The 14,613-nt window shown below is 46.1% G+C and overlaps 1 protein-coding gene across 1 annotated transcript; it reads right to left on the bottom strand.

The window, feature by feature from the left end:
• Nucleotides 1-11,740: 11,740 nt before the first annotated feature.
• LOC308135507 (glucagon family neuropeptides-like) lies at nucleotides 11,741-14,405 on the bottom strand (the record flags this gene model as incomplete). Its single annotated transcript, XM_080503535.1, has 5 exons — nucleotides 14,301-14,405; nucleotides 13,911-14,015; nucleotides 12,944-13,078; nucleotides 12,524-12,628; nucleotides 11,741-11,924 (listed from the first exon to the last, which is right to left on the bottom strand). Exons 2-5 carry the CDS (start codon nucleotides 14,012-14,014, stop codon nucleotides 11,741-11,743), a joined length of 528 nt encoding a protein of 175 aa, XP_080359661.1. The 5' UTR covers nucleotide 14,015; nucleotides 14,301-14,405.
• Nucleotides 14,406-14,613: the final 208 nt, after the last annotated feature.

Genomic DNA, 14,613 nt, shown 5'->3' with positions numbered 1-14,613 from the left:
AGTCTTGCTGTCCAGAAGCACAAAAACCATCATAGTGGCAGAGCTCACGGTGCCCTGGGAAGAGAGGCTGGACGTGTCTCACCAATTGAAGCGAGCCAAGTACCAAGACCTGATGGACGAAGCTGTCCTGAAAGGATGGCATGCAACAATTTTTCCCATCGAAGTCGGCTGCCGTGGGTTTCCCGCAAGGTCGGTGCGGTTCTTCCTCCAGAGGATGGGGCTGGAGCCCAAACAGCTGAAGAAAGCCACCAGGGAGATAGCCGCAGCAGCCGAGTCCAGCTCAAGATGGATATGGCTAAAGAGAGCTCACAGCTGGAACCCTTCCGCAGGTGAAGCCTAGTCAGTCTTCGCTGCCCCACTCAGGCGAGGTGTACAGGTTAAGGGGCGAAACACCTGTGAACCTGAGATGCCTGCTGACGATGCGGAAGGGTTCCAAAAATGTGGCTGCTTCAAGGATACCATCTTAAAGTGATGACCTGCAACCGTTTTCAGAGTAGTTCCCGCAGTTGTAGCTCATGGCAAAGCATCTTTGATGTTTACTTCACCGTAGCTTAGCTTGTATACATATTCTAGTGCAGGGGTTTCCATCTCTGATCCCGGAGGGCCCCTGTCCTTCAGGTTTTAGTTCTCTCTCTGCTTCAGTATACCTGGAACCAGATGCATCACAAAGGGGTTGGACACACAGACAATTGCCGAGGGCCCCAAGCCCTGAGGGATGGCTGATATTAGTCAATTTCAATGAAAAAACAAGAAGGCCGTTGCTGGGCTAATCCCCCGCCGGAGGGCTTTATATTTCCTCACAAAGCCAGCTGTAAGGCAGCACACTTGGTACACTAGAGGGTGTTCCATGGGTCCTAGTAGATAATTATGTAGAATCTGAAAGGTCTTCTTCATAAGCTATGTCAAAATACGTCTCCAGGGCCCAAAAGGTGTTTTTATGCACTTAGTGACCCTGTGACCTGATATGCAAATTAGGTCATGGTCACCATGGCGCCCCTTCTCCCCAGGTGGAGTGTCCATGTGTGAAGTTTGGTGACTGTGGGCCCAGGAACTGCTGAGAAATGAGGAGAAATGTTTATATGAAAATACATGTATTGTGCAACCATGACGAGCAAACTTCAGACCCTACCAATCTTCAAGGTCAAGGTCAGGTCACTTGGTGTACTGGAGGTTATCCCTGGAGTGTGTATCATGTGTGTATAACATTTCAGAGCCCTAGCTCAAAAACCTAGGCCTCCAGAGCCCAAAATGTGTTTTTAAGCACTTTGTGACCCTGTGACCTACTTAATATGCAAATTAGGTCAAGGTCACCATAGTATCCCTTCCCCCTCTGACATGTATCCACATGTGAAGTTTGGTCACTGTGGGCCCAGGGGTTGCCGAGATATAGGTAGAAACGTTCGAACGGACGGACGGACGGACGGACGGACGGAGACTGTTTCAAGATCCCCCTTCGGGGCCTATCAGCCACGGCGGGGGATAATAACGTAACTGCATTAGACATTACAACGACAGCACATTGAAAATCCCCCACACGGGTCCCTTTCCAAGTAGTGACTGACACAATTTCCAGTCGGGGGCACCCCACAGGCGGCAGATATCAGTGACACAACTTGAAAATCCTGGACACATGACAATGACACGTCAGGAACCTCCCTGCTAGGGCCAAGTCATCCACCAAACACCAGAAAAGTTCACTGCACATTTATGTCTGTTTAAAGTCAATTCAGCCATTTTCCTCTAAACACATTCACAAAGTGTGTATATATGTATATATTAATCATTCAAATTTCACAATAACAACACACTTCTGTGGTATGACAAACTTAGAGCTCAGCCTGTCACAATAACAGATTTTGCTAGATGATAAATTGTCCCAGAAATTATTGCGATTAATGATAATATTGTGGCGGCCGTTAGGACTCAGGCCTCTCACCCAGCAGGATGATGGGGAAAGGGGCGTGGCTTTAGTGCTCCCGCGCCCTGGCAGTTGCGGACTGTTCAGTATAGTTTTGGCGGTTGCTAAATAAAGACGTGTTCCTACCTTCCGCTCTGACTCATCCTTCGTCCTGCCACAATATTGCCATTATGATACAATTTTTCCACTAACATAATAATAATGGTATAATAATGCAAGTACGCCCTTTTAAAGATAAATAAACCTTTATTTGCTAAGAATATTTAAAATTGGAATTGTACTATGAAAAAAGACATTGTAAATATCCAAAATGAATCATCAAAACAACCAAAAACAATAAATAAAATGGACTGTTGGTCTCTGTTAACAAAAAATGCACTTGAGTAAAAAACGGAAAGAATAAATAAAGTATAAAGTCTCTGTTAACAAAAAATGCACTTCAATATATATTACACATTGGGCTCAGACATTAAGATATTTAACAGGTAATACTGCCAATCCAGTTCAGACCTTTGTAAACTCGCTGGCTGCAAACTGTGGAACGGATTGCCTGACGTGAAATAAATGAAAAATTCAAACATGAGGCGGGTTTCAAGAGGATATTGCCCAGACCAGGGTCATATGGCCGACGTGTTTCACGATCACTGCTCTCCTCCTCACCAGGCTCTCATGCTGCACCCAAGGTGCACCAGGTCAGGCCCCGCCTCCTCACACAAGAGTGACTGACAGGAAGCTTCAGTCCTCATTATGCTAAGGCAACTAGTTAATGAGTTAACTCATTATCCAGTGTCTTTGGTCTTTTTAATTATCATGCAATTAAATGATTTCAATATTTGATTATTGCGACAGGACTTCTTAGAGCACATATTTATTCTTACTCTACACCAATTTTGAAAGCTTTATTTTAAGAAGTAATCCAGCTTTGCTTACACAACATTCATAAGTCTTGTTGCGCCAGGAGAGGCGCACAGGACCAGCACACATTTCTATAGAGAGATGTTTGGAGGTCCTTAGATATAGAAGATATTATGACTGCATTTGCAGAAGCCCAGGCCTGCAAGCAGCAGAAGAACGTTGCACGATAAGTGGACTTCAGACATGTGTCACAATTCTTACTTCCCACTTCAATTCCTTGCTTTTTGTTGTTTTTTCACTTGGTTGCATTTTTATCATACTTAAAACTTTGCACATTTCAGTTGTGTTTGTTTTTCTGGCATTTAGATATTGTGTGTAACATTTGCCGTCATGCTGGACTTCATTTATCATAGTCCTTCTTGCCTAGGGCCCCCAGGGGGTCTACAAACAACCTTGCTTAGATCTAATGATGACGTCATCACCAAACCCTAAGGAGCCCCTCATTGCAGTCAGGTGTGTTGTACCTGGGAGGAGCTCAAACATGCAGGACAGGTGCCCTGGAGGACCAGGGTTGGAGACCTCTGTTCTAGTGGATCATTCCAGATTCCGGACGGATTGATGACCGGGTCATTAGGAGCAGCTGGTGGGGGCTGAGAGTCCTGCTCAGGGAGTAACGGTGCAGGTTGTTTGGATTAGGGGAGTGAAAAAGAGTATCTGGAGGAAACCAGCACAGGGGGAGAACATGAAAACATGAAAACTCCACATAGAAAGGCCTCAGCACATGTTGGACCCTTCTCAGTCTGAGGCCTGACCACTCACTGTGGAGTCACTGTGGAGTCACTGTGGAGTCACTGTGGAGTCACTGTGGGGTCACTGTGGAGTCACTGGGGAGTCACTGTGGAGTCACTGTGGAGTCACTGTGGAGTCACTGTGGAGTCACTGTGGGGTCACTGTGGGGTCACTGTGGAGTCACTGTGGGGTCACTGTGGAGTCACTGTGGAGTTGCTGTGGAATATCTGTGGAGTCACTGTGGAGTCACTGTGGGGTCACTGTGGAGTCACTGTGGAGTCACTGGGAAGTCACTCTGGAGTCACTGTGGAGTCACTGTGGAGTCACTGTGGAGTCACTGTGGGGTCACTGTGGAATCACTGTGGAGTCACTGTGGAGTCACTGGGAAGTCACTGTGGAGTCACTGTGGAGTCACTGGGAAGTCACTGTGGAGTCACTGTGGAGTCACTGGGAAGTCACTGTGGAGTCACTGTGGAGTTACTGTGGAGTCACTCTGGAGTCACTGTGGAATCACTGTGGAGTCACTGTGGAGTCACTGGGAAGTCACTCTGGAGTCACTGTGGAGTCACTCTGGAGTCACTGTGGAGTCACTGTGGAGTCACTGGGAAGTCACTCTGGAGTCACTGTGGAGTCACTGGGAAGTCACTGTGGAGTCACTGTGGAGTTACTGTGGAGTCACTCTGGAGTCACTGTGGAATCACTGTGGAGTCACTGTGGAGTCACTGGGAAGTCACTGTGGAGTCACTGTGGAGTCACTGGGAAGTCACTGTGGAGTCACTGTGGAGTCACTGTGGAGTCACTGTGGGGTCACTGGGGAGTCACTGTGGAGTCACTGGGGAGTCACTGTGGAGTAACTCTGGAGTCACTGTGGGGTCACTGGGGAGTTGCTGTGGAATCACTGTGGAGTCACTGTGGAGTCACTGGGAAGTCACTGTGGAGTCACTGTGGAGTCACTGTGGAGTCACTGTGGGGTCACTGGGGGGTCACTGTGGAGTCACTGGGGAGTCACTGTGGAGTCACTGGGGAGTCACTGTTGGGTCACTGGGGAGTCACTCTGGAGTCACTGTGGAGTCACTGTGGGGTCACTGTGGAGTCACTGTGGATTCACTGGGAAGTCACTCTGGAGTCACTGTGGAGTCACTGGGGAGTTGCTGTGGAATCACTGTGGAGTCACTGTGGAGTCACTGTGGAGTCACTGGGGAGTTGCTGTGGAATCACTGTGGAGTCACTGTGGAGTCACTGTGGAGTCACTGTGGAGTCACTGTGGATTCACTGGGAAGTCACTCTGGAGTCACTGTGGAGTCACTGTGGGGTCACTGTGGAGTCACTGGGAAGTCACTGTGGAGTCACTGTGGAGTCACTCTGGACTCACTATGGAGTCACTGTGGAGTCACTCTGGAGTCACTGTGGAGTCACTGTGGAGTCACTCTGGAGTCCCTGTGGAGTTACTGTGGAGTCACTGTAGAGTGACTGGGAAGTCACTCTGGAGTCACTGTGGAGTCACTGGGGAGTTGCTGTGGAATCACTGTGGAGTCACTGTGGAGTCACTGTGGGGTCACTGTGGAGTCACTGTGGATTCACTGGGAAGTCACTCTGGAGTCACTGTGGAGTCACTGTGGCGTCACTGTGGAGTCACTGGGAAGTCACTGTGGAGTCACCGTGGAGTTACTGTGGAGTCACTCTGGACTCACTATGGAGTCACTGTGGAGTCACTCTGGAGTCACTGTGGAGTCACTGTGGAGTTACTGTGGAGTCACTGTAGAGCAGTGCTTCTCAGATGGTGGGGCGAGCCCCCCTGTGGGGGCGTGGTGGGGTGTCAGGGGGGGCGTGAGGCAGGCGCGACTTTCAGTATTAGTGTCTTTATTCATGCTTGAACGATAAAAAAAGGGCCTCCAGCTCATTTTATTAATTTATTTTGATAATCAGGCGATTGTATGCAGAATGCTGGTGCAGCAACTCATACAGTGGTTTATACAGATAAACAAATAAATATTATCAGGTTCTCAATGGTAGTACAATTCGGGGGGGGGGGCGCTGAAAAAGTTTTTGTCCTCTAGGGGGGGCATGACAGAAAATAATTGAGAACCACTGCTGTAGAGAGACTGGGGAGTCACTGTGGAGTCACTGTGGAGTCACTGGGGAGTCACTGTGGAGTCACTGGGAAGTCACTGTGGAGTCACTGTGGAGTCACTCTGGAGTCACTGTGGAGTTACTGTGGAGTCACTGTGGAGTCACTGGGAAGTCACTCTGGAGTCACTGTGGAGTCACTGTGGAGTTACTGTGGAGTCACTGTGGAGTCACTGGGAAGTCACTCTGGAGTCACTGTGGAGTCACTGTGGAGTTACTGTGGAGTCACTGTGGAGTGACTGGGAAGTCACTCTGGAGTCACTGTGGGGTCACTGGGGAGTCACTCTGGAGTCACTGTGGAGTCACTGTGGGGTCACTGTGGAGTCACTGGGGAGTCACTGTGGAGTCACTGTGGAGTGACTGGGAAGTCACTCTGGAGTCACTGTGAGGTCACTGGGGAGTCACTCTGGAGTCACTGTGGAGTCACTGTGGAATCACTGTAGAGTCACTGGGGAGTCACTGTGGAATCACTGTAGAGTCACTGAGGAGTCACTGGGGAGTCACTCTGGAGTCACTCTGGAGTCACTGTGGAATCACTGGGGAGTCACTGGGGAGTCACTGGGGAGTCACTGTGGAGTCACTATGGAGTAACTCTGGAGTCACTGTGGGGTCAATGGGGAGTCACTCTGGAGTCACTGTGGAGTCACTGTGGAGTCACTCGGGAGTCACTCTGGAGTCACTGTGGATTAACTCTGGAGTCACTGTGGAGTCACTCGGGAGTCACTCTGGAGTCACTGTGGAGTCACTGTGGAGTCACTGTGGAGTCACTATGGAGTAACTCTGGAGTCACTGGGGAGTCACTCTGGAGTCACTGTGGAGTAACTCTGGAGTCATCCTGGAGTCACTGTGGAGTCACTCGGGAGTCACTCTGGAGTCACTGGGGAGTCACAGTGGAGTCACTCGGGAGTCACTGGGGAGTCACTGTGGAGTCACTGTGGAGTCACTGTAGAGTCACTGTGGAATCACTGTGGAGTCACTGTGGAATCACTGACTAAAACACCACCGCAGACTACTGCTTTCATATCACATGATGATATCTCCAGTCTTTATTCAGTTGTCTCCTACTGTAGCAGGCATGGACACTGTTAGACCTCGGATCTCCGATATGGCCTCAGAATGGCTGGCGAGCGGTTTGAGCAGTGAGTAAAATCAGGGAGGAGTCAGCTTTGCAGGTGGTCCACATCTTTCTTTCTTTGATTTTCACACGTGCCCAAAACAAAAACGTACAACGTGCTACAAATGCATTGGAGGATGGAGGAGTGTGGCTTCTCCAGCAGCAGAACAGTGAATGATGTACAAAGGTGCCTTAAATACACTTCCCTCAACTGGGTGAAACCATTAAAACTCCATAGGTACTAAAAGTTAACATTAGTGTCTAAAAACCAAGTTAAAATCATCCAAACCAAAACCCTAACTATAACTTAATGAAACAAAACTCCTATTAACCAATACCTCTAAAACCAAACACCTAAATAGTCAATTAAATCCTAAACCCTACTAAAACTATGTGCAACACCCCCACTTGCTCCTCCTCTTGGTTCAGCCCGGAACCTTCTTCAACCTGTCCGTCCCAGGGGGAATCTTTTACTGGGACACCAGCCTGAACACAAGACAAGGTAAGTGGAAACTCCTCACACACCACATCTTCAAACATTCCCAGCACACATCAACAACTAAAAGAATAAGATATTCTTAAATACACCTATTGCACATTGCTCCATTCATTGTTGTGTTTCTCCACAGGGGGCCGGACCTATCCACAACAGACCATTCAATAAATAAGTTAAAGCAACAATTGTGTGCAAATTCATTTATATATGTGCAAATATCTTGATCTTAAAGTGCCGTGTGCTTCTTAAAGTGCTGATGAACATTATAAAGTGCTGATAAAGTGCTGTGAGTGCATCAAAATAAAGGAACGAGCTTCCTGTTCGTTACAGACACGTCCACATCGCCTTGACGATTCTGAATCTGTATCAGAGTTGCTCAGTTGATGTTCGAGATACGAGTCACACCAGAGTGATGTCCTCAAATTCTCCCTCATACTTTTCTTATGAAACTCTTCAACTGCCGCTGAACAGTCTGAAATGTCAAGAATACTTCTCTTTCTCTTTGCTGTGCATCATCACTTTCCATCACTGTGTTCTGACGCCTGGTTGCAAACAAGTGTTCTTTGTGTGACGTCACGGCCAAGATGGCGGCGCTTGAGAATCACACTTATGACTTAATGTCACAATTTCTACAGAGTTGTTTACTGGCGGAGAACAACTGACAAAGACGTTTTATCATGTACTTTTATTCAAATTTATTGTAATTGTTTTTTGGGTGTCATGATCACTTTACGTGCATCATAAATGCATCTTTCTGCTTCCAGTTTTTAACAACTGTTTATTCAAACTAGTTAGCCCTGTTTGAGTGCTGCCCCCCCTGAAGAATACATTGCTGACACATATGCACATAAAGGCATCTTCCTCACACACACACACACACACACACACACACACACACACACACACACACACACACACACACACACACACACACACACACACACACACACACACACACACACACACACACACACACACACACACACACACACACACACACACACACACACACACACACACACACACACACACACACACACACACACACGCGTGCCACTTGACAAAAGCGTATACATAACCGTGTCCCTTTGTGGACTGTTGCCATGCAACATTTCTCTGATTGGGTTAGTGAAGCTCTGGTGCATGCACACACACACACACACACACACACACACACACACACACACACACACACACACACACACACACACACACACACACACACACTCTCCTTTGCCACACCCAGTGTCTCTCTCATGGGACACAGCTGCACTTCCAAGGCCGGAGAGGGAGTGTTGGAGGGAAGAGACACCAACGCTCTTGCAGGAGGGGGAAGCTCTCTCTCTCGCTCTCTCTCGCTCTCTCTCTCATTCTCCCCTCATTGTTTTTTTCCATTTCTCCCTGCTGGACTAGCTCCTCTGGGGGAATCTTGATTCAAAGCTCCGTCTCTTCTCTTTCTGTGAATCCCTTTCAATGAAACACAGTGTGAAAAGACCACAGTGCTGTGGAAGACGTGTTCATTTACCTTGATGATTTCACTGTTTTTGCTCTAAATGCGGGGTGCATCGTCTCCTCACAATGCACCAATGGCTGAATCTCAACATGCTTGTCTGATTCTGTGGCTGTGTCTGATGGAGGGAAATTAATCTCAACTTGTAGGTTTATTCTCTGTGATCTGCTTGGACTTTTGTGTTCACTGGAAATGACCTCCACTCTGACAGATGTGTTGTTCTATTTGTCTGTTTTGACAAAGTGAATTAAAAAGTGCTGTTTTCAAGCATCATAATCCTGAAATAACCCCCCCAAAAAACAAGGAGTTTCAAAGATTAGACATTGATTAGAAAATCATTCATTGTTTACAAAATTTATTCATACAAATGTTACAACACTTTCATGACATTGAGAAACACAAAACCCCATAGAAGGACTCCTGCATGTATTACGATGCCACGTTGTACTAAGGTTCACTTCAAACACATCCAGATAGATAAAGAGATCAAACATTGAAGTAAGGCGTTGGGCACGATCAGAAATATCAATAACAGGCGGTTTAGTTTTTTTCTAAAGGCTGATGGATGTTTCTTCCTTCCAAACCCTTCCAATTACATTGAAATGCACAGTCTGTAAAACAGGATGCAGAAGGGCCGTTTTCTGTGTTCAGAGGGTTCAGTAAATCACTGACCAACAACAAAACAATCACCAACACAGTCCACAGGAAACACACACACACACACTCACACACGCATATGCACACACACAGGCAAACACACAAACTGCCTGCTCCATCAACATTTACATTCTAGTGTTTTTTAATTCTTATTTTAATTCTAGAACTTATTTGCCATGCTTGAAAACGAAAGTTAAATTCTTCTATTTCCTGTGGCAGACTAAAGCCACAAGAACAAGATGAACAGAAAACCAACAACTTCTCCATGTAAGCTAATGGACTGCAGCATTGTAGGGCCACTAAAAATTGCCATCTGTCACTTGTGGCAAATTTTTTTTCTTTTTCTTTTTTTAAATCTCACATCGAAGCAAGGCACCAAAAGCCAAAAGCTGTCTCCAACTCTACACACTGGGTCGCGTCACTCAACCACTGCTCAATCAACGCCCACACACACACACACACACACACACACTGCAGAAAACAACAAGCAGTCGTCTCCAGCCGAGGATGGATAGTTTCCAAGAAGGGTGGCAGTGTTGGGGGGGGGGGGACAGGCCACTGATTAGATTGCAAGATTAAGGTAAGGGTTGGATGGGTGTTGCATAATGCTGCATTTGCATAATGTTTGAAGAAGCACATGAGATACCTCTGTTATAATAGCCAGAGGAGTGATACCCCAGCCCCCCACCCCCCACCCCTCCCCACCAGAACGTTAAGTCTCTAGTCAGTGTAACGGGTGTCAGGGGTGCCTGGGTGGGGGGGCATTACAATGTCACTTCAGCCTTCCATACATGCAACGTTTGAGCTCCTTGTTCATCCTGGAGTTCTAACAGCAGGTGAATCACCAGCAGGAGGAGAGTGAAGAGATCCACTGTCATCCATCATTCATCCAACTCAGGACTGCAGCTCAATTGATCTTATCCCAGCTAACAGTGTGTGAAGTCAGGTTCCCCCTGGAGAGATGAGCAGTCCATCACAACACACACACACACACAGTCAGTCACACACACGCACTTACATTGACATCTACGGGACATTGACAGTCACCACACACACTGAATTGTATACTGAGGGAGGACACACACACACACACACACACACACACACACACACACACACACACACACACACACACACACACACACACACACACACACACACACACACACACACACACACACACACACACACACTCAAAGGGTCAACATGCAAGCTCCACACAGAAAGGCCCCTGAAGTCCAAGTTGGTCTCAGGTGAGAGAGAATCGCGCGATCAGTGCAGTACCAGTTCCCACCACCTGAGGCACCCGTTCACATTTCTACCCACAGAAACACTGAGGTGTGTCTGGGAAACTACCCAGCCACAGTCCCAGGTATCAGAAGAAAAAGCACAATGGCATGCAGTTTGAGTTCACAAAATAAACAAGGCTCGCTGTCAGTGTTAGTTAAATCTCCTCACTGGACACAGAAACCACTTCCTGGGGTTCAGTCACTAACATGACACCCTTCCGACCAGACATCACCTCACTCAGAGGTTTTCATCTGTGTCTGTTCTTAGCAGGTTCTTCAGTATCTCCACATGAAAAGCCACCTTGACGACCATCTCCAAGGTTTTGACCTCCACTGGAAACTAGCATGACTACCATCACACCCGCCTGTCTTTCCACGGAGGCAACAAAGGCCCGCAAGCTGAGCCACTGAAGGGCGCAGAGGAGGAAACACAAGGTAATATCTAGGAGTTTAACACAAGCTGGATATGTCTGACATTAGCATGCTCACTGCTTCTTTGGGCCTGTTTAGACAAAAAAAGAAGGAAGAAAAGACAAAACAACACTAAAAAAATAGTTACAAAAATAAGTATAACATTCAATACTTTGATTGTCTTTTTTAAATCTATTTATTTTCTGTATATGTCGATGACCTTAAAAGATTCAAGCACATAATGTTGAAGGTGCACATTTATGTTTTTTTCTGACTTCTTCTTCTTTTTTTGTGTAGTATTTTTGTTACGTTTTCCCCAACATGTTTTAGCACGAAAAATAAAAATATTGGTCCACCAGGTATAACTGTGCTGTTTATCAAGTGCTTTTGTACAAAAAAGGAAAAAAATTAAACCATATTATTAGTAAAATATTCATTTTAATGGCTTTACTTCATACATAAATACATGTTGAAAGAACACAGGCGCATTTCCACTGGTTGGTCAGATATATTCTGAATGACTGTTGGATGCTCAATGGACTGAAGTATTTACAGTAGTTTGGCCTCAGCAGCGCTACAACAACGCGAGCCGACGTCCTTTGTTCCTAACTCTCTGTCTGTACCTTCTACCCAGAACCGCTGCCAGGTATTTCTGCACCGCCATCTGCTTTCTATAGCGGCTGTAGCTGTCAGTGAAGATCCCGTCTGAGTGTCTCTTGGACAGGGGCTCCGACTCCTCCTCCAGGCTGTTGTCTTCACTGGAGAGGGAGAAAAAGCAAACCAACAACAAAAAAACATGAGTGAAAGATTTACATTTTTTCACAGTACATGTCTGAACTGTGCGTAACTGAATCTCCTCGTGATATCATTAATGGTGAATAACGGGGCTCTCGCTTTTATCTTATTATATACCTCCGTTTATTTTTTTTTCATTTGTAATTTTTCGTTCCGGGGAGGGTAAAAGATGACAACAATTTAGCAAAATCCAAAAGAAAAGAAAATTGCGTCATTTTAGAGAAGCATCAATTATTCCTTTATGGCCTGTATGTCTCCTTAACGCAAACTCGTGAATTAAAACAACAAACACATCGTTTCAGTCCCACAAACTCGTTTTTAAATTGAGATGCACTAAAAAGAGACAGAAAAATCACCAAAATGTGCACAAATAATTTTGATGGGTCGATATGCTTTTTCCCCATTTTTTGAAGGAATCCAAACGAAAGGAAAGCGCGCGCGTTAAACGACAGACATGACATTGCAGACGGACCTTTTATGCAGCGCAGAAGCACAAATAAAAAATAATGCCAATAAAGTAAAAATGATGACTTCATGGCTGATAAAAAAAAAATGCCCTTACCCTGCACGAATTGTCATCAGAGAATGTAGATAATGTCTCGCTGTTAACTGACCCAGGATCTCCCTCAAGGCTCTATCTAATTCTTCCTCAGCATGCCTTTCTGCTCTGAGATGATAAAAACGCCAAAAACACATAAATTGTCAGTGACTTAAAAAATAAAACCATCACAAATTAATACAACAAAAACAAAAACAAGCGCAGACAAAATGGTCAAAAGTAGCCTAAAACGTTGTCTTCAAATGCAGCAGTGAATAATAACTATCATCATATCTTTGAATAAACATTTTAGGCTACTCGGTATGAAAAGAACACCGAACAAATAAGACGAGAAACTGTTGAGAGGACAAAGACAGAAACATTATCGCAAACAGCAGAGAATCGTTGTTCAAGCCACTGCGGCTGCAGGTAAAGCGCGCGCACCTCTTCTCGGGAGGGTAGAACACCGTGTAGGCGTCGTCGCTCAGGGAGGGGGGGCTTCGTATCGCGAGCTGCTCGCTGTCAAAGCCCATGTCGGATAACGAGTTCCCGTCCTCATCGAACACGTCGTTGTCCAGTCTGGAGGTCGGAGACAGGAGAGGAGAGGAGGAACGTGACTGTGGGCAGGAAGAGCTCTGAAACACGGACAAATGTCTGCGGGCACCAGGAAGAAACCAAGAAAACCAACACATACAAATGCGCGTGGTGCTTTTATATACAATGCATTATTGACATAGAATAATGCATTGGGTGTGCAACGCATTCTGTTTTTCGTTCACACATTTTTATTTTATTTTTTTTAATTCGGCATTGTTGTTTTTAATGGGCATTATTTAATATCTAAACCCAGGCGACAGCCTCATTAATTATTTAGCAATATCAAACAATGGCCGTGAAAACGCTCGCCTTTAGTTACAGGCAAGGAACCAAAGACATTTTAATCATATTAACAGTGCTGGAACTGGCGTCAAAATTTACAATCGATGGCAACCACAAATGATACATATTTTACTGTGAAAAAGGGAAATAACTAGAATAAGTGCTCAAGGCATTGGCTTTGCCTCGCCCGTCGGTGTGACGCCAGTCACCGTCACCCGCCAGGCTTCACATCAGCTTTAATAATAGGAGTTCTGAGAAGCGTCCCACGGGACCGGTACCAAAACTCCCATATTTCCAGAGTCGTTCTACATTCAAATCACGCCCAGGTGCGCGCATGGTGGTAGCTTGTCGGGTATTTAAAAAGTGTGCGCAATTACGTGGATTTCTCTTGAAATAAAAGTGTCCGATACGAAATCATTCGAAATTATTTGCAGCTGAAGCTTAAAATTGATATCAAAGGCCGCTGCATTACATTACAACAGCTTCATGGTGAAAAATCAAAAATAGAGGATGTGTATAAATAATTGAGTACCTGATCTTAGGGTAACTTAGTCCGAGAGGTGTGCAGAAGACGCTGTAGTGCATTAAGATTCCGTAGATGAGCAGAATTAAAGTGGCTTTACTCGAACTGGCCATGCTGTCAAAAGGAGAAAACACATCAAACAGGTTACATACAATAGAACACATTTGTTTTTGTAATTCACGAGCAATTGCTGCTGCTTTCACATCGATTCAACATGAATAAAAACAATACAAGCGCATTTTCCTTCAGGTCACCTGCATCTTCTGCATGCCTGCACCAGCAAGTCATTAAAAACGGCAGATATCCACACACTTTGGAAGTTCAAAAAGAAGCCCTATTTCTGTTTGACTTTAATGTATATTCCCACTCTTGAATTGGTTGTCGGAGGATGGAACCTACCTCCTACCACGAGCGCGGGGCGGCTGGGTGCCGGGGAGGGAGGGGGCGATCCGGGCGCGGCTGGCTCGGCTGGAGTGCGAGTGTTGTCTGTCTCACGGCACTTCTGTCCCCGTGTGAAGCGCCTCCGTCGTGTCCTCTCGGTTTTGCCCCTCACAGTGCAGAAATAAGCAGGACCCCCTGTTCAGGCTGCTCGGTGGCACGGAACGGGCTCAGCGCGGACGGTTCCCCCCAGAGAACTTGCTATTGGAGCAGAGAAAACAAGTGCTGGCGGTTCCTCAGGTCTACATAGCGCTGCTCTCCAACTTTTTTTTTT

Source organism: Blennius ocellaris, assembly GCF_963422515.1.
Source record: "Blennius ocellaris genome assembly, chromosome: 10".
NCBI lineage: Eukaryota > Metazoa > Chordata > Actinopteri > Blenniiformes > Blenniidae > Blennius > Blennius ocellaris.
The sequence above is the reverse complement of the archived record's forward strand: the minus strand, read 5'-3'. Positions and strand labels throughout refer to the sequence as shown.